We start from the raw sequence: 20,242 nt of genomic DNA, 5'->3' as shown, positions 1-20,242 counted from the left end.
GCTTTTTGATAATTCCCAGTTATGCATGTTGTACGTGCGGAAGAGGGCTTGAAGTGCACTTGAGAGAAATGAATGACTGAGTGAACGAATTAACATATATTAGAAGAAGATGACTGTTGCCTAATTATCGGAAATTATGAAATTGGGAAAACAGTAATTGCTTGAGAGGGGAATAAAACCACTCAGGGGGGGTCGAAACCTAAGCTTACTGGCAGACAGCTGCCGACTTTTCTTCTAATCATCATCCTTTTAGCACTGTGAAATCATGTATGTTAATGTGTCATCTTCTGACTACTACTACTACTACTACAACAAAAAGCTGATGCGGATGAACCGTAATGACGAGCCGCACCTTTACTTTTTTTTTTTTTTTTTTTCATAACGACGGACCAAAAAGGGCACTCGAATTTTCGGCGCGACGCGCATGTCACAGTGCACTGAAAATTGCATACAAAATCGCAGGTTTTCCGCAGAAACAAACGCAACTGATTCTGAAAGCACTTTTTTGAGGCTACCTATTGGTTAACATTATGTGTCTGAGAAACGATTTCATCGTACTGAAATAGGCGATCGAAATTATCTGTCACTGGGGATTAATTTCAATTGGCGTGGTAAACGTAAATGTTGATGGTACGGATGAAAAGGGTGGTTTGAGTGAACACGAACCGCGAAGGATTTTCAAAGTCTCAAGTCCAGGCCTTTTACGAGGCGGATGCATCGGTATACAGAAAAGACACCTGCCGCAGACAGCTTCTCTAGATCTCAATTGGACTTAATGGGGAGTCTACAACACGAGCGATGCCTTTGGTACATTATAGGAGAAGCGGAATGAAAGCACTCATCGGGGCGGATGCAAAAGACTGAAAATTTAGAAGGTCCGTTACACATATTTGATCTGGTGACCTACAAACTATACCGTCTCGTCCAAACTGACGGGCGTCGCTTATCATTTGAAAGGGAGATGTCATGGCCTAGAGCTCCGCCTGGACAACCTGTGGGTTGTTCAGCCGGATGAATCTACCGCTCGAGGGCTCCACCGCGATAGGGATGCGACAGGCATGCGTCTTGGTCTCACATCAGAAGGGGATGCCAATAAGACATCAGCATCATCTCCATGCTGCTAACGTCGCTGAAATATATTTCGAAGGCGAATCATCAGGAGACTGACCAAAAGCTAGTTTTTGTACATCAGCGCGGACTCGGTGGCTAAAATAAATGTAACGGAAACATGACATTATTATTTTATTTATTTATTTTTTTCTTTTGGGGGGGGGGGGGGAGGGAGACTTTTGATGTTACACTTGAGCGAGAGATATGCGAAAACATAAATGCATGGCGTCCCTCTTGGTGTGTCTATATATATTGGACTCGTTTGTTTTTTTACTCTGTTGTTTGTCATGGTCACTGTCTGTGTTATATCTACTCATTATGGTTCATTCGTAAGCACCATATTGAGCGACTGAGCGACCACTTACTGTAACGCATGTCAAGCCTGGTACACACAGAGGCATCTTGCGAGGTATACGCAATGTTTCATTGACGCTGCTCTACACTCATTAGAAATCGGAGCGCGCTCCTCACCCGTCCAGTTTTCAATGCGTGCCTGCCATTTGCCATCCTCGGCGCTCTCGAACGCACAGTCGTCGCCTTCAAACGCTGGGGCGTTTCGGCAGCGTGGCCCCTTCGTGCCGCTTCGACATTGCGACGGTGTCTATCGGCTTTGTGGGATAGCAGCGCAAACAACACGCGAATTGTATAGCTTTTATAACGGCATTACTGCTAACTGTGAGTGGAATGTCAGAGTGTTTGCTCACGATTGCATCATTTAGATAAATGGACTCGTGTATCCGATAAGGCAACTGTAGCATGACTGCGCATCCTTAATGCGCAGATACTCACGGCGCACGGTCCCGCGCCTATATAATCACACTTGAATGAAGCAACCGTTCTTCTTGTTCTGGCCATCATGCTGTTGCGTCGTCCTTGCTAGTTAACTGGTGTCAGAAGTGGCCGCCGCGGACCGAAGCGCAGCAGTAACGGCGCGGAATGGACCTGCTGAAGATGCCGAAGCCTTTGCGTCTATCGCGGGCAACCTATCGGAAAATTGGCAGCGCTTCAAGAAAAGGTTCGAGCTGTATCTGCAAGCAACGGCAGTTGACAAGGCCCCGAAAAGTGATGCTTCAAAAACTGCACTCTTGCTGAGCTTCGCAGGAGACGAAGCGCTCGACATCTTCAACAATTTCCAGTACGGACCCGGTGAAAGCAAGGACAGCTACGGAACTGTGGTGCAGGAGTTCAACGCTTACTTCTCCGAGGTGAGCAACGAAATTCATGTAAGTTATATATTTCGTACAAGGAGCCAGGCGATGAAGGAGCCTTTTGATTAATTTGTGCGCGAATTTAAGAAATAGGCAACCCAGTGCAATTTTGGGGATCAGCATGATTCATTGATTAGAGACCAAATTGTGTATGGTACGAACAACCCAAAGCTTCGTGAAAGAATGCTCGCCGAGAAAGACCTAACGCTACTAAAAGCTGAAGAATTGTGCAAGGCTGCAGAATTGGCGGCACTAAGAAGCCAAGTTTGGAATAAGTCGGAAGACTGCGTTGACAGTATTTCAAGTCTCAGTGTCAACTAAAAAAAAAACCAGCCGCAACGCGATAAAAAGCAGTGTCGCGATAATCAAGAGTACAGCTGCACGAAATGCAACCGTAAACATAGGCCTAAACAGTGTCCAGCGTTTGGTTGCCGGTTGCCGGAAATTGTTGCCGGAAGTCGACCGCCGTCAGTGATGTCGGTAATGTCGACGAGAATGACTTTGATATTCTTGAAATAAGCTCCGACAATGGTCTCGGGAAGGACTGGACAGTTAAAGCTCGTGTAAGTGGCCATGAAGTTACGTTCAAGGTGGACACAGGTTCGCAGGCAAGCTTGCTACCGTTTTCAATATACCGTATTAGCTTCGAGCCAAAGAAGCATTGCAACCTACCTGCTCAGTACTGCGAGCCTACAACGGGGGTGTAATTTCAAGTTACGGAACAACGTCACAGAAAGTGTCCGTTAGAGCCACCGAGATAAACATCAAATTTTTCGTCGTAAAGAATGGGCGTCAAGCCATCTTGGCACTCGATGCCAGCGAGGCGCTCGGGTTGGTTCAACGCTGGGTGGACTCGGTGAATGCCTCCGCTGAGTATGAACTTTTGCAAGATTTTAGGCACGTCTTCCAAGGATTGGGCTGCTTGAAGACTCCGTACAGCATGGTCCTGGAACCAGGCGCGGTTCCATTGGTTCAGCCGGCCCGTAGGGTTCCACTGGCAGTACAGGAACCTCTGGAGAAAGAACTCCAGCGAATGACACGTGCTGTAATCATTGTCGGAGAAAGGGAACCCACAGACTGGGTAAGCCCTCTGGTCTTGGTAAAGAAAAAAGACGGTGCTTTAAGGGTTTGCATGGACCCCAGAAGAGTAAACATGTATGTCAAGAGGCAACACTTCCCCTTACCGAGGCGCGAAGACTTGGAAGCACGATTAACCAGAGCTACCTATTTTAGCTGTCTGGATGCAAACGCCGGATTCCATCAGGTGCCCCTGGACGAGAAAACGTTCGCGTCACCTTTCGGCAGATACCGCTTCTTAAGGCTACCCTTTGGTATCTCGTCTGCACCTGAGGTGTTTCAGCAGGCGCTTTGCCAGATATTTGACGGTCTACCTGGCCTGCGTATTTATATAGACGATATCCTGGTCTGGGGCTCAACGAAGGAAGAGCACGATAAGCGCCTAGCTGGTAGCTGTCTTGAAAGGCGCTGAAACGGCTGGGTTAACGTTTAATCTTCAGAAATGCAAGTTCGGCGTAAGAGAGCGACGCTTTCTGGGTGATATCATAGGCGAAAAGGGCATATCGCCAAACCCAGGGCTCGTTAAAAGTTTGGTTCAAGTGCCGGTGCCAACATGCAAGGCCGATTTTCACCGTATGCTTGGTGTGTTGAACTACTTTGGCAAGTTCGTGCCGCAGCTATCTGAAAGAACGGCACTATTAAGAACTCTTTATCAAAGCTGGCACGGAGTTTGAGTGGACGGAAAACCACTCTAAAGGGTGGAAAAGCGTGGCTCAAATTTTCACCACCGCACCCGTTTTGGCAATCTTTGACCCGAGACGGGAAACAGTTATCTTGCGACGCATCGCAGAACGGCGTCGGTGCCGCTCTTTTGCAGTGCCACAATAATCAGTGGCGGCCCGTAGCTTACGCATCCCGAGTCCTGACTGAAACAGAAAATCGTTATGTACAGATTGAAAAGGACGCCCTAGCAATTTGCTTCGGATGCGAAAAATTTCGTCTATGGGCGGAAAGTGACAATTGAAACGGACCACAAGCCACTTTTGTCAGTTGCTCAAAAGGAAGTCGGTGACATGCCACCTCGTCTTCAACGATTCTTTTTGAGATGGTTCAAGTACGATTTTGCCTTGCAGTATATTCCTGGGAAGCACCTTGTGCTTGCTGACATGCTGTCCCGGTCGACTGCTGACAACCAAGACAAGGCTGGTGCCACGGACGACGTCGAAGTTCACGCAGTCCAGCTACTAGGCAACAGAGTCACGGCAGCAACGCAGAAAGAACTGCAGGCGGCAACTGCTCGTGACTGCTACCTGCAGTCTGTAATCACTAGTCTGTCGCTGGGGCTACCGGTGCAAGGTGACCTCAAGCCTTTTGAGCAAGAACTCTCCTTTGTCAACGGAATACTTTTAAAGGCATCGAAAGTGGTTGTTCCTAAAAGCATGCGTCAAACAATGCTGCAGAGAATTCATGCAGGCCATCCGGCATGCAAAAAAATGCAAGGAAAGAGCCAGACGTCTAGTATTTTGGCCAGGGCTCAACACTGCGATCACTTCTATGGTGCAAATGTGTCCTACATGCCGCAAGTACGCTTACAAACTGCCGTAGGAACCGCTTCAAATGCGACCCGTGCCAAGTTGTGCATGGTATAGAGTTGGGGCTGACAATTTTTTCGCTTGCCGGAGACTCGTACATAGTTGTTGTTGATGCCTTATCAAACTTTCCAGAAGTGCAGAAACTGCCAGACACATCGGCGCGATCAACCATTGCAGCCCTCAGTGCTATATTGGCAAGATTTGGCGTGCCAGTTAAAGTATGTACTGATAATGGTCCGCAATTTTCTAGCTATGAATTTGCTGTATATTCAAGGAAATTTGACTTCGCACACGTCACATCCAGCCCTCATTATCCGCAGTCTAACGGGCTTGCGGTAAAAGGTGTGCAGATTGTGAAGCGCATCTTGAAGAAAACTGCAGAATCGGGGGACGATTTCTGGTTGGGCCTGCTGGCTTTCCGCATTACCCCACTGGGAGGACGGGCGATCCCCTGGTGAACTCCTGCAATGAAGGCGCCTTCGCGCCAACCTCCCGGACTTCAGTGCTGTCACCGCGACCGACGTCAAGAAGCAGTCAAAACAAGCTGGAAGGCCTTTGCCTCCTCTCCAAAAGGGTACCACCGTGAGGCTCAGATACTGCATGGTCTCGAAAAGCTCAAGTGATGTGTATGCCCTACCCAAGATCCTACCTGGTAAAAACTGAGGACCAGGAGCTCCTCAGGCGCAACCGTCGTCACCTACTGCAAACCGGCGAACGGCTCTTAGAGGCAAGTGATGACTACCTCGATACCACCCCAGCGAACAACGACGCTAGTCGCCATTCAATAGCGACTGCCCCAACCTCGCAAACAGTAACGCGTCAACCACGGACAACGGGCAACCCTTCGACCCCGGTTGTACCACCGCCACCTTTGAGAAGGTCGACCCGAACCGTGAAGCCACCGCAACGTCATTATGACGAACATTTTGATCGTGTCTGCATGGTCTTTACTTGTGGCGAGATGAACTTTCAACAACTTTTTAGGAAGGTGCATAATTTGTTACCGAAAAGGGATGTATCCGATAAGGCAACTGTACCATACGGCACACGGTCCCGCGCCTATATAATCAAACATGTGAATAAAGCAACCGTTCTTGTTCTGGCTATCATGCTGTTGCGTCGTCCTTGCTAGTTACAGGATCACCTTGTCCTCAATAGATCGCTCGCTAACATTACTGAATGGTGTACTAAATGGCATATGATTTATGACGTATGACTATTACTACACAAAAACACCCTTAAGTGGTACTGCACTTATAGCCTAAAGACCAAGATGAACTGGGACTTACGCATTTCTAGCATCATTGCGAAATCCTTGCGTAAACATTCTTTTTCTTAAAATATGCTTATGGCTAGCCACAACAAAAGTCAAATTAATAGCGTACACGAACTTCGTCAGACCTATTTTGAGTCCGCTAACATCGTTTGATTAGCATGCAGTAACGAACACGACTAAGCTTCCTACCATATTTAGGAGTAATTAACCACAGTTAACTTCCCCCATGTTTTCCTTGGATTTATGTGGTCATATATATATATATATATATATATATATGTGTGTGTGTGTGTGTGTGCGTTACTGCTTTCCCCGATGTTTGTATTCTTACACTACACCAGAATTTAACATGGGATTAGCTGCCTTATTTCTCGTTTATTGTTTTGAAGAGCATTCCGTTAATTTTGACCGTTGTTTGCATATACTGTCCTACTGTTCACCTGTCTTGGTCTCACATCAGACTGACAGTATTGGAAAGCGAATAATAAATTAGTTAATAGATTGTATCTCAAATTGAAAAGAAATACGTGTCACCAGATCGTCGAGTAATTCGGCGGTGCCGTCCGGATTAGCCGTCATCTGGACAGGCGGTTCTTTCTGTAAGGCAACGTGAGGCCCCGCACTGCTGTATCAGTCCAGTAATATCTGGCCAACCACCACATTGCTGTTCCAACACATCCGGCATGTTCACCTTACCTGTTTCAGTTTGATTTCTTTTTGTTTCTCCGTGTGAAATTGCCGCTGAAAGCGAAACACCATGAAGATACGGCAGCAATCTGAACTGTTGTGATTTATTTGCTGAAAAGCATCAAGGATGAAGTTTCTGTGGCCTACAGAAACAGCAACGTTGTGTAGATATCCGAGGGCACTAGTTCGACAAGGCCTAGATTCATTAGTTTGTAAGTTGAATAAATAACTCTTTACGAGCTCAGTCCTGGAACTTTTCTGACAAAGGTTATAAAATCGGGCTTTAGTGTGAAAGTATGGGGAGTAACAATACCTTGGTTAGGGCAAGTTGGTTCATCTTGACAGTTTTCATAAAAACGCGCTAAAGACGAAGACGAAAGGAACACATACGACAGGACGGGCGCTGGCTTCGTATTCGTCTTTAGCGCGTTTTTATGAAAACTGTTATGGGGAGTGCTGTGAACTATTAGTATGAACTGTCGTGCTGCAGCATGAGCACTGGTTTCAAAACCAGCGGCAGTTAACGCGGCGCGTTAACGGCAGCCGTTGACGCGTGGCTAGAAATTAAATTATGTGCCTATGTGCAGCTGTCGGCGGACAGCTTTCGCGGGCCGTGTTGCATGTTCTGATGGCTGGAAGCTTCATTTTTCTTTGCAGTTCCTACAATGTCATTACATCTTTTTCTTTTTTTTTATCTGCATGGCAGTGGAATGATACGTAGCCTCTTATTTTATAAACGTGCCTGATGATAAACTTTCTGATGTAAAAATTATTGTAGGTTTGGTTCAATTTTATCTGATACGAGTGGAAACCAACCCAGCTGATTAGCGGATTGAATATTCTATTAAATGCTGGCAAATGATGTGGTCGTAATTTTTAGTCGATGCTGAACATCAATATTTAATTATTTATAAAACTAATGCCGTGGAAACCAAGATGACAGCAAAGTTCGAGAGTTATGAATTGCAGAGGGCATTAATTATTTACCTAACCCTTGCGACGTAGATTGAAAGTAGACTTGCCCGTAACGAATTAGATGTACTTAATTACTTGTAATCACGCTTTGGCTAATACTGTAATTTGACGATTACATTGTTTTATCGGTAACCCTCACTGTAATTCAATTACTTTTTTTCAGTGACCGAATGTAAACAGTTACATTTAAACAGTTACATGTAACATGTAAACAGTTACATTTTTTGACGAAACATGCTCTGACGGGCGACGCAGCTTTGAACGCTTATATTTCGCGGGAACTACATAGTCCAAATGGATGAAAACATATACATGCATGGGCTACCTGCTTCCCAGAGTCAGCATACTGCAGCTACGCTCCAATCACCTGAACAGGGCACGCTTGCAAATTTACACACTTCTCTTGAAAGTCCGACCTCTAAGCTTTTATATTATAAGACATTTCTGTCCCTATCTCCCGCAAGCGCTTATAGGCAACTTTCATAAGCGGCAAGAGCTGCTGCTCAATTCTTGTTCGCTTATTGCAGTCTGTGACTTCTCTGGTGCAGACAGAAGTTTTTGGCCGTTAAACTCGTATGTTTCTATCTCTTTGATATTGCGGGACTCGTGCACACCTACTTTGGTTATTGTAACACACAAGCTCTATTTCTAGGGCTGAATAATATGCGGCATCATATTTAATTACATTGCAGATCTGGCCACCTTTCTGAAGGAACGTGAACGTTTGCTGGCGTTCGTTACGATTAGTCGTCTAAGTCTGAATGGTGGACGAGTGAATGGAGCCGAGTGGAGGTCCACCACGTGTTGTTCGACGAACTTAAGCGGCACTTGTATGGCTCGATAGCGATGGTCACTTCAGATGTTGGTGCCAGGAAATCACCTAATGCGATTTTTTTAGTTTCTCACTGGCCCTGTTGGGAGCGCCTTGCCCGACCTAGCCCCAACAACAAAGTGCTGCGCTTTCTAGATGGGTAACCACATTTTTTTGAACAAGGGGTTCGTACGTTATTACACAGCCCTTATCTCCAGGGCGCACATTAAGCTAGTTTTCAGTGTCGCTGCAGAAGTCTTCAAAAGAAAACGAGGGAATATTACCGAATAAAATTTTGAAAATAAATTCTTAGTGAAGATAAACAACATCTGAATGGCTGCAGAGGACGCATCGAAAGAGCCAGGCCAGCTCGTTTTACGTACTGTATTTGTGCAATGTCAATAAAAGTATAGGAAGAAAAGTAGCGTTAAACGAATCCATAACTTTTTAGTTATTTCTCAGTTACATTTGTGGGCAGTAATTAGTAACCGTAATCAATTACATTTTTGAAAGAAGTAATCGTAATCGGTTACTTTTTTTATGTAACGTGTACACGTCTTATTAAAAGAAAATGAAACCGGAAGAAAGTAACGTGGCTGTTGATGGACTACGAACCCACTGCGTCGGCTTGTCGCGTTCACTGAGCGACAGTGGCTGCTGCCCTTCCGTGAACTTTTCTTGCTAATCACGTAAATTAGTATGTAACAAAGCCTCGAGAGTGTCAACCACAGCAGCTAAAAACATATCGGCGAATGTGGAACATTCTTTTAAAACGCTGGTGGGGCCTAGTGGAATGCATTTCCCAAGCAGGGAATTTACTGGTGCAGAATTCTTAATCTACCATTTCCATTAAGACTGCACTGCAGATTAGAGGCGCTAGACTTAATTTAATGAATTCCTCTCTTCCTCAGCTCCACGAGTGTTCTGCCGGGTTCGTCGCAAGGCTTAACAAAGTCACCTGCTCGGGCAGCAATAGCAAGCTTCAGTTTAGTATTCATTCACGGAAAACTCTCTACAAGGCATGCAAAAAAAAAAAAAAATCAGGCGATGAAATCGGAGGATATCCAATTGAACGCCGCTGAGCAGTCCTTCGAGTTTTGCACTGCGAGTAGTGTTTTCGAGTTTTGCTGCGTGGTGTGTTATCGAGTTTTGCTGATCCGCTGATGTCTCACTGCATCGGATCGACGCATCTGCACTTCGCGTTTCTGTGCTGAATGTTCACTACGCTCCTCGGGGCTTATCGTCGCCACTCGACGCCGCTCCGCTTTGCGCTTTCGAGCCAGCATACGCTCGCGTTCTGAGCCACACTTGCTGCATATCGAAGACGTTCCAGGTCGCGTCGCCGTATCTGCTCCGTCGAGGCGCGCTGGTGACGTCGCGTCGCAGCCAATGGGAATTTAGGTGCCATTTCGCTGCTACAGATGACGCCGGCTTTTTCGCTCAATGGGCTCTTTCGCATAAAAAAAAAAGAAGTCAGCAGACGTCAGCTGTTCTTTCGGCTCTGAACAGATTTACTGTGACAGCAATGGGCTCTCCGACACAACACTCAAAGTTTTGTCTTTTTTTCTAACAAATTCCTAACAACTAATCTGTCGTAATATACTGCAATATAATATGATAATATTTATTGCACACCACAAAATAGAGGTGTGCGAAAAGGGATTTTTGAGCCCGAATTGAATACGAATCGAATAGTGCAAGAAGCGAATCGAACAGTTTTCGAATGATGAACAGCCGTTGTCACAATTAATATAAAGCAATATAAAGCAATGTTCACATCCCAGTATTAAAGTTAGCAAGTTTCTCTCATTACATAGTACATTAATTATGAAGCGTTATTTATTAAGAGCACGAATGGGGAGCATTAGGAGCAAACAAGTAGTTTCTTCGCATGCACAGGACTCTTACTCAGGACTCAGGACGCATGCACTGTACTGAGAGCTCGAATGATCGCTGTATAGCCTATAAAGTATGGCTTCGATGGAGACGAAATGCAAAAACGCCCGTGTGCTTGCGTTGTAGCGCACGTTAAAGAACCCCAGATGGTCAGAATTAATCCGGAGCCCTCCACTACGGCGTGCCTCATAATCATAACTGGTTTCGGCACGTAAAACCCCAGAAAGAAGTATAAAATATGGTTACCTAAGTGACCTAGCCTGCTCCACTACGCAAGTTTTCGTGCTTCATGTCTATGCTATGCTAGCGGGTGTGAAAATTTACCGTACTTTTGCCCCAATTTTATGTTTCATTGGGCGCAGTTGACGTTCCGAAATATTCAAAAAATAGTCCCATTTCCGAACAGTGACTATTCGATTCGAAGACCGAATTGAATAGGTCACTATTCGATTCATTATTCGAAAGGTTTACGAATTCGCACACCCCTACACATAATACTATGCACATAATCATAAGAGGCCAACAAACAATGTCACCAAGGACAACATAGGGGAAATTACTTGCACTTACTGATTGAATTAAAGAAGTGATAAATTAATGGAAATGGACGAAAAAACAACTGGCCGCAGGTGGGGAACGATCCCACGTCTTCGCATTACGCGTGCGATGCTCTTACCATTCATTGAGTGTACCGCGGCGCCATTTTCCCATTCACTTTCTGGGGTATTTATGTTTTATAACTAGAACTAACCCTGGGAGTGTTAGCCAGCGCCACCACTCACAAACCTAGGCGGCGGATGTGAAACATGCTTTCTGCCGCAGGCATCACGAGTACGTGACACCTGAGTATGTGTATTACATACACATAATCTAATACATAATAATATACAATATAAAAGACCAAATAACACGATCACCGAAGGAAAATTTATCAATCAACAGTCAGCTACATTAACTAAGCACTTTTGTTCAAGCAACTTTTGTTGTGTTCTGTTGTACAGAAGGGTCCACTGTTAAAGGGAACACCGGAGCGCGTGGCGTCTGCTTGGCGCCACCGCCGGCTGGCGGCTGAAACGAACGTCGCGCAGGCGCAGTGAGCGCTGTGGGTGGTGCTCTTTCGTCGTCTGCCTATACCGTCTGCTGCCGCGCTTCGGATCGTCGCGAAGCAAGCAGCTCGCGTTATTCGTATATGCAAGCAGCCACTTTACTTCTAGCTGGAAGGAAAATGACTGGATCGATTTATAATCAGATAAATTCCCTAAACATCAGCAGCAATGACGCTGCCGTCTTTGGTTCGCCTTCTATTTACAGAAAGATTTGTCCGCTTCAAAACCGCTTCAAAAAATGCTTACTGTGCACGTCGATTCCTATGATAGCTCTTTATAATTTAATATGCTCTTTAAATGCGCATGTGGATTCTTCAGTCGACGCACTGCAGCAACACGAATATGCATTGCTACAAATGAGATGGGCACTATACACACGAAGTATTATCTAATATAGCTGTGCCACAAAGAGACGTCCGTAAAAAAATTATCAGGTTTGTCGTGTAAGTTTAAACGTCAAAAATGCCAGCGAGTTAGTATTTTGCCTCGTCTAATTTTCTTTCAGCTTTGCAACAGCTGGCTATGGTGTTGGGCTGCTAAGCACGAGGTCGCGGGATCGAATCCCGGCCACGGCGGCTGCATTTCGATGGGGGCGAAATGGGAAAACACCCGTGTACTTAGATTTAGGCGCACGTTAAAGAACCCCAGGTGGTCGAAATTTTCCGGAGTCCCCCACTATGGCGTGCCTCATAATCAGATCGTGGTTTTGGCACGTAAAACCCCATAATTTATCTAACAGCTGGCTATCAGAGTGTGACCATACAGTTACCAGCCAGCATTAAAAAGGCGTGACCGGCTTGTTTCGCTAATATCCGAAGCGCGGCATCAGACGGTAGCAGACGACGAAATAGCACCGCCCGCACCGCTCACTGCTCCTGTGCGAAACTCGCTGCGTCTTGTTGAAACTTGTTGCAGCCGGCGGTGGCGCGGAGCAGACGCCACGCGCTCCGGTGTTCCCTTTAACAGTGGATTGCTCTGTACATGGGTTGATGTGGTGAGATTGAGGTAAAGAGTACCTAAGTTACTCCATTTCTCTGACAACGCACATTCTCAACACGGGCAACATAGGCAAATTAGTGTCACTTAGAGTTTCGAAATGTCTGAGTCTGAAATTGCGCTGAGAAAATCTAATAATGTCAGTCACTGTTATTTGGTGGTGATTATTAAAACTTGATGTGTGTCTTTTGATGCTGTTGTAGTGAAGAAGAGGGACGATGCAATGGGTCATCCTTACCAGCGCTGTCTAGTGGGTCAGTCTCTCCAGCGCATCGCTCGGACTACGCCGCTCGCGCTCACGGTTCCCTGAACTGATCGAACGGTCGGCCCTAACTCTTGCGTACAATAAACGCCTTTACAAGTGGTGAAGGTGCCTCCCGAATGAATGCTTTCATTTCCGCAAGCAGTGTGGTCTGGTCGAAGGTGGTAGCCAGACCAGCGATGTGTTCGTCACGTGATGAAGACCGACGAGTCAACGAGCGCTGCCTGAGTAGCTCCTCGTAACTTTTGCATAACGTAACGATCTCTATGACGGATTGTGGATTCTTAGCGAGCAGCATGTTGAAAGCGGCGTCCTCGATTCCTTTCATAACGTTTCTGATTCTGTCTGATTCCGACATCGTCGCGTCCACGCGCTTACACAAGTCCAGGATATCTTCGATGTAGCTAGTGAAGGACTCTCCCGGCTGTTGGGCTCGTTCTCGCAAGCGGGATTGTGCTCGCACCTTGCGCGCAGCAAGACGACCAAACACAGCTACTAATGAGGTCCTGAACGCGGACCATGTCGGAATTTCCGTCTCGTGGTTGTTCTACCAGAGGCTTGCCACGCCGGCGAGGTAAAAGAGCACGTTGCTTAGTTTCGCGGCATCGTCCCATTTATTGATGACGCTTACTCGCTCGTACGTGGACAGCCGGTCCTCCACGTCGTTCTCGTCTGTGCCGCTGAAAACAGGAGGATCCTTGTGGCGAGGTAGACCAGAGCACACGACGGAGGGTGCAGGAGTCGACGGAGTGTGCTGGGTCGTCGGCTGAGATGCGTCCTGAGACACGGTTGAAGGGAGGGTACGGGATCGAAGCTCCAGGATGCGTTGGAGCGTAGCACTCTCCACCACTTGTAAAGGCGTTTATTGCACGCAAGCGTTAGGGCCGACCGTTCGATCAGTTCAGGGAACCGTGAGCGCGAGCGGCGTAGTGCGAGCGATGCGCTGGAGAGACTGACCCACTAGACAGCGCTGGCAAGGATGCTTCACTGCATCGTCCCTCTTTTTCACTACACTGTCTTTAAAAGATAAGTTTGCACAAAAGACCGGCGGGCGTGCAGGTGCTGTAGGTCTATATCCTAACCCTAAAAGGGAAGCTGGCATCCACCTGCTCATGTGATCCATGGTAGAGATCAGACAAGTCCACCATCTAGCAATTGACTAAGGACACGAGATAATATTTCATTGGCGGCCTAGTCACTGCGGCTTCCATAAATATGATCAAGCTGACACAGCTGTCCGATTTTCCCACGATGGCATCAGCTGTGTTGCCATCCTTCTTTCGAGTTTCGACGCAGAAAAAAAAAAAAAAAAAACTTCGCGTCACCTAGCATTGGATCAGTGGAACTCATCCGAATTTACAAGTGGACGCCTTCATGCAATGAATTCGAATTTACAGCTTCGTCTTCCGTCCGACCTCTCGCGACGTGACTCTACCCTTCTAGTCCGTCTATGGCCTAGATAGCATTTTCAAATGCGTACTCCTTTATCACTGGAATGGCCAATAGACCACTTTGTGACTTCTTCGAGTGCAGTGAAACAATCGTGCGCCTACTTTGCGAGGGCCCTCGATTGAACCAGCAAAGAGCTGCACTCTCAGCCACGCTAGACCAACTGGACAAGTGCCCACTCACTGAAAGTAAAATTCTTTGAAACTGGCCTACATGAACATCAACGGGAGCCGCTATAAAGACGCTGCTGCATTACTTAAGAGATACCGGACTGTGTGACAAGTTGTGACTATGCACTGTGTGACGTTTATGGTATATTGACACTGTGCATGAATAGGTGGCGCCTTCGCAAACTGTGGGACAGCGCCCACAGCGGCAGTTCTGTATTGTTTATTCTCCAATTTTTTCTCTCTCATCTTTCTTAACCCTTTTCCCACTTCCCAGTGCAGGGTAGCCAACCAGATATATCCTGTGGTTAACTTCCTTGTCTTTCCTTTGCGTTTATCTCTCTTTCTGTCTAACGTCCACCTGGACAGGCATGTAGCACTCTGTTGTTACCCGCCGCAATAGACCGGTGGCTATGACGTTGAGCTGCTGAGGTCGAGGTCGCTGGTTTGATGCCAGCCGCAGCGACTGCAATCCAATGGGGACTGAATGCAAAAATGCTCGTGCACTCTGCATTGGGTGCATGCTAGCTCCAGGTGGTCAAAATTAATCCGGAATCCCCCACGTACTATAGGGCGCGTGCCTCATAAACAGATCGTGTTTTGGCACGTGAAACGCCAGAATTAAAATAATTTTAACCCTGTTGTTGTCAGTCTCTGTGATGTCTGTTTCGCGCTAAATATGTTCAGTGCTGTAAAGTGTATTTACGCCAAAGGGGGGCGTTGTCAACAGCATCGCGCCTCTTGAAATGTAATTTCGGGCTGAAGCACGAAACCGTGAGCCTTTCTGCTGAGGGTTTTTTTTTTTTTTTCTGATGGGTTGCATGTATAACAACCGATCCAGTTCACTACGTTCTTATTTGCGTGCACAGCCACGGTCCGTCCACGTGCCTGTGGTAGCATGGGTAGTTACGAGGCACCAACATTTTGTGTGCTTTCATGACAGAGTTGAACGCATACAGAATATTTTCGTAATGTACTAAATTCGGAAACCTATTTTGGTTTCTTTTCGTATGACTTTGCTACGCAATATTCTTACGTTCAGTCATGCTAAAATTTATCAGCCCGGCAAGGGGGAATGAGGTCTTAATATTGTGCCAACTGTGAACACTTACATTTAGCGCAGACGGTCTGAAACATTTAGCGCAGACGGGCCTCGCGTTGCCTTACAGCAAGAACCGCCTGTCCAGCTTCAGGCTCTTAGCATTTTGCACACCGGTTCCCACGCAACTGAACTTTTCTCAAGCGTCCTTCAATGAAACACTTTAAGAGGCAGCACTCGCGTCATTTCGTTTGACTTGCGCAACGCCCTGCTGCAGACGCCACCTGTATTACTCTTTCGCATCATCATTGAATCTCGGTTGGCCTAAATGAAATCCTGCGTAGCATTCGCCTATAGACGTAGGCGACGTGTAATGTCAGACCTTACACCTCACGCGAAACAGGAGGGCCGTACAAAAGTGTCTGGCAGCTCGATCGTCACGGGATGCTTAGATGACGTAAATGGCGCGGCACATCTTACGCGTTCTTCTTCTTTTTTCAGACCGAAAATGCTACAAATCTGCCTCTTAGTTGCTCGATTGGCCAAAGGGCAAGAGTGCGTGCGTCATCGTACATTTCTATCCTCGGCTAAATTTTCCGCCCTCATCTCCGCTCCGGTGCGTCTCGAAATAACATGAGGCGTATGTAGTAGGACGACCGAGGCGACGAACCGAGGCGAGGGCACGTACGAGCGCCCACGTTCAAAGGACTCTCGATCCCCACCGAAGCTCATTGGTGCACTAGACTACTCCACCGCGCTCGCTCTTGGCCGTCCACTCGATTTCCATCCCCTGCACAGGTGGCCGGAGCAAAAGTGGTCTCGGAGAGACTGGCCGGGATCACGCGCGTACAGAATCGTCCCGACGCAGCCTCCGGGGCGATACAAAAATACCACCGCCCGGAGGCTTTCAGTTGCGCCTAATACCTGTCGCCCCTGAAAAAGCACACACCGGCGCGCGCGTGTGCAAACGCAGCGGGCACGAGAGAGTGCGAGTCAGACGGAGCAAGAAGAAAGTAAGGTTGCGCAGAACTCGGCATTAAAAGTCACATGTGACGGACGTTACTCGAAGTTACTCGTGCGGCGAAATCGGAATGAAAATGGATACGCGGGCGTTCACTAAGCGAGAATCGTTGCGTGTGGGTGGCCGTCAACGCTCATTGGGTGCGTGGTTGGTCCGCAGGCGTTGCAATTGTGGGGTGCTGTCCGATATACACACACCGAACACGCATAGGTTACGGCTGTCGCATTCAGCAGTTCTCTTTGGGAAACCTCCTATTATAGGCTCTGAACATGGGGGCATGCAGGAGTGGGAGGGGTAGAGGCATATGTCGAGATAAGCACGGGAGCTTCACAACCAGTGGAGACGATGCTAAATGCGTGAGACGTACAGATCATTGTACGGTTCCATCAGTATAGCTTGGCAGACGTAAAACGAAAGAAAAGAGGGCGAAAAGAACACTAGGCCAGACGGCGGCGTAGGACTAAATATACCCATCTTAAGTGGTTATTCTACCCGATATTCCCTTTTTATCAGTTTGTTTCGACACTGCCAGGGATCTAATGGTTGTCTTTCGCTTTCTTTGGCTGTCCTGGAGCAAGACTGAAAATTTTCAAATCCATTTGCGGGACATGCGCTTTTATGCTGCTCCGAATCAATTTGTCCTCGATCATACATATAGGAGAGAAGTGGCGAAGAAGAAAAAGGGAGAAGGCCCTTGATCATATGTTTCCCCCTTACGCACAGGTTCGCTTTATTGTCAGCTGAAAGATGGACGGTGGTCTATACCGTATATGGGCAATTCACGTCAGAATGTTATCCCTCCGCCGGCACAGACGAAACTGCCGAAGTGGCCTGTATATGTCCTTGTCTCCTGATAATCCGACGAAGAATCAAAAGCAGTGGTACAAGAGCCTGTCTGTTAATGTTGGTTGAAATGGCAATCCTCGTCGTTATCAGTTCAATCATTCTCCTGCAATTACTGAAGTACGGTAGGCACCGCACTTTGGTGTTTGTTTCACCGATTCAGCATGGCTGTATCAGCAAATTGCCGGTCGCTTCACACGATGAAGGCCACGGGCTACTCAGGAGATTGCTGACGGTCTGGCATGCTACTCAAGGTCTTCGGTGAGAAGTATGATTTGCATAATGACTACACAAAAGCCCCAGAGGCACATCACCTACACACGTGTATACACATAATAAAGCCATTCACAAAGTCTCAGTAAGACATGTATATACGTAGCTATATACTTGCAAATTTCACCAAGGAGTACCGTTAAGTGCATATAGATGAAGCATTTAGAACGCCAACATTCTGAGAGGTAATGAGGCAGTTATTTATTTTATGTTCTGGTTATAGATAGGGGCCAGGTAGAGGGTGAACGGGCTGCCGACAGAAAATAACTGAAATAATGAAATTATGGGGTTTACGTGCCAAAACCACGATCTGATTATGAGGCACGCCGTAGTGGGGGACTCCGGAAATTTGGAGACCTGGGGTTCTTTAACGTGCACCTAAATCTAAATACACGGGTGTTTTCGCATTTCGCCCCCATCGAAATGCGGCCGCCGTGGCCGGGATTCGATCTCGCGACCTCGTGCTCAGCAGCCCAACACCATAGCCACTGAGTAACCACGGCGGGTAGAAAATAACTGTGCTATGCGTATCGGAATATGTTGTACTTCATCTTAGTAAAGAATAAATTCTTCCATATCGACACTATCCAGTTGTCTTCAGCAACTGAATGTGCTTCTCTTGATGTACGCTACTGCAACGGGCCGCTGTTATCTGTGCTACGCGTGAGAAACCCTCTCCAACGCCAATTCTTCCGTCAAGTCTCGACTAGAACGTCAGCTCTCGAGTTCGGTTTAAAAGCTGGAACAGTTGTCTTTCCATGCTTTATAGTTACGCGAATCAGCTTTCTTGGCGTCACTCGTTGCACTCTTTAGTTTCATTACAAGTTTCTCTCTCTCTCTCTCTCTCTCTCTCTCTCTCTCTCTCTCTCAATATTGGTCCCTCAATATTGGTCCCAGCGGTTAACACTAACAGACAATACCCACATATAGAGAAAGCGCATGCACACTGGACAGGGCTTTGCATTAGGGAAATGTCACCCGACAGATGTAACGCGAAGATATGTTGCAATGGGCGGTGGTACCTTCTATTCAAGACTATCAATGTGCTGTCAATCATAACTTTGGAGTGCCTGCCAAATGACACTGCGTGCGAGCAGCATACAGAGAATATGTTAGCAGTCATCCAGGCCGAGACCTGGGTGTGCGTGCGTGCGTGTGCGTGTGTGTGTGTGGGGGGGGGGGAGGGGGAGGGGGGAGAAATATGTCTGTAATACACGGTTTCATACACCTGAATGTGTCCTACTGACAAGCGACAAGCATCTAGTGACAGGCTCTGTCGGGCCTATCAATTTGCAAAACCAGCCACCGCTCATCTAAGAACGCAGACAACGATATTTCAATATTGGCGTGCTCTTTTTTGCACATAGCTTTAGCTGATGTTACCCTTCTGTGTAAATGTAACCATAGAGATTGTGATCGTTATGCCCTGATAGAACACAGGAATGGTTAGTGTTCCGTATTGGTGTAACGACTCTACCGTTATATACTGCTGTCTGTTTCATACTTTTCTCTAGGCGAACACTGGGTCGTTGAACATTGTTCTATCATAAAAAAGAGGAACTATTTGGTGTTATTTCCCAGCGCAAAAACTATGTCAAACCAACAAGCCCGACAGCACATTCTGGCAAATTACGTGTCAGGGAAAGCTTGCCTTGGCGTCTCTGGCAAACTATCCTTTTCTGCAATAAATAGGGCCACGTGATAACATAAGAACACTGCAGACAATGAATAACAATAGAAGACGGTGATAAAAGGACGAGAATGGCATATGTGCCCGAGGGCCAGCAGTTTAAGCTTTTTAAAACTGAGTTTTATCCCAGTTTCTATTCCAAGCCTATCCCTATGGTTGCAACAGCTTCCGCGAGATGGACGTTGGAGCGCCATATATGCTGCGTCTGCATGTTGATGCGTCGTTCCCATGGTTACAGCACCTTGCGCATGGCTGTGCGATAATTAGGCCGTAATTAAAATGAGTATAAAACATAATGCCCAAGTTTTTATTCGCAGTACTCGCAATATAGTGGGAACGTAAATCGCACATTACATATTTAATCAATGATCACAGTGCCTCACATCGATGTCCCGCCCATCGCACGAAGTGCACGAAATCACCGCATCGTGATGATGCTATTGGTGACGCCCAACAAGCTTTCTCGGGAGCATTGCAAGGTCTTTTAGGACTGCCACCTGTTTCCTAATAGCAAGTGAAGCAATATCAGTCCTAGAGTTCTCTAGTTAACAATTACACATGCGATGATGAATGAAGCGCATGGCAGAAAGTTCCTTATGGCAAAAAATGAAAAAAAAATGATAACGTTCTTATTTTAGGAGTTATTCAGCTCCGTGACTGCGACGCAGGTTTGCAGTGAGGCCCACCCAGGAGATTTAAAAAAAAATTGTGTTGTTTTGCTGCATCTATGTAGAGGGAACCTGCCATACGTACAAGGAGTCTTAGCTGTGCTGGCACTTAATTTGTTAATTGGTGTTTTTTTTTCTCGCGGATATGTATTTACC

At 46.7% G+C, this 20,242-nt stretch overlaps 1 protein-coding gene across 1 annotated transcript; it reads left to right on the top strand.

Moving 5' to 3' along the window:
- Positions 1-265: 265 nt before the first annotated feature.
- Positions 266-5,979, top strand: LOC119436743 (uncharacterized). Its single transcript, XM_037703762.1, has 3 exons — positions 266-335; positions 2,005-2,315; positions 4,469-5,979. Exons 1-3 carry the CDS (start codon positions 266-268, stop codon positions 4,982-4,984), a joined length of 897 nt encoding a protein of 298 aa, XP_037559690.1. The 3' UTR covers positions 4,985-5,979.
- Positions 5,980-20,242: the final 14,263 nt, after the last annotated feature.

The sequence above is a fragment of the Dermacentor silvarum genome, chromosome 1 (genome assembly GCF_013339745.2).
Source record: "Dermacentor silvarum isolate Dsil-2018 chromosome 1, BIME_Dsil_1.4, whole genome shotgun sequence".
Classification (NCBI taxonomy): Eukaryota; Metazoa; Arthropoda; class Arachnida; order Ixodida; family Ixodidae; genus Dermacentor; species Dermacentor silvarum.
The sequence above is the reverse complement of the archived record's forward strand: the minus strand, read 5'-3'. Positions and strand labels throughout refer to the sequence as shown.

What these genes read in the sequence shown, in the direction of transcription:
- LOC119436743 (XM_037703762.1), top strand. Translation starts at nt 266, where the DNA reads ATGTATGTTAATGTGTCATCTTCTGACTACTACTACTACTACTACAAC. An exon ending in AAAGCTGATGCGGATGAACC is followed by an intron (nt 336 to 2,004) that starts GTAATGACGAGC and finishes AACTGGTGTCAG; the next exon opens with AAGTGGCCGCCGCGGACCGA. An exon ending in TCAACGCTTACTTCTCCGAG is followed by an intron (nt 2,316 to 4,468) that starts GTGAGCAACGAA and finishes TTTGCCTTGCAG; the next exon opens with TATATTCCTGGGAAGCACCT.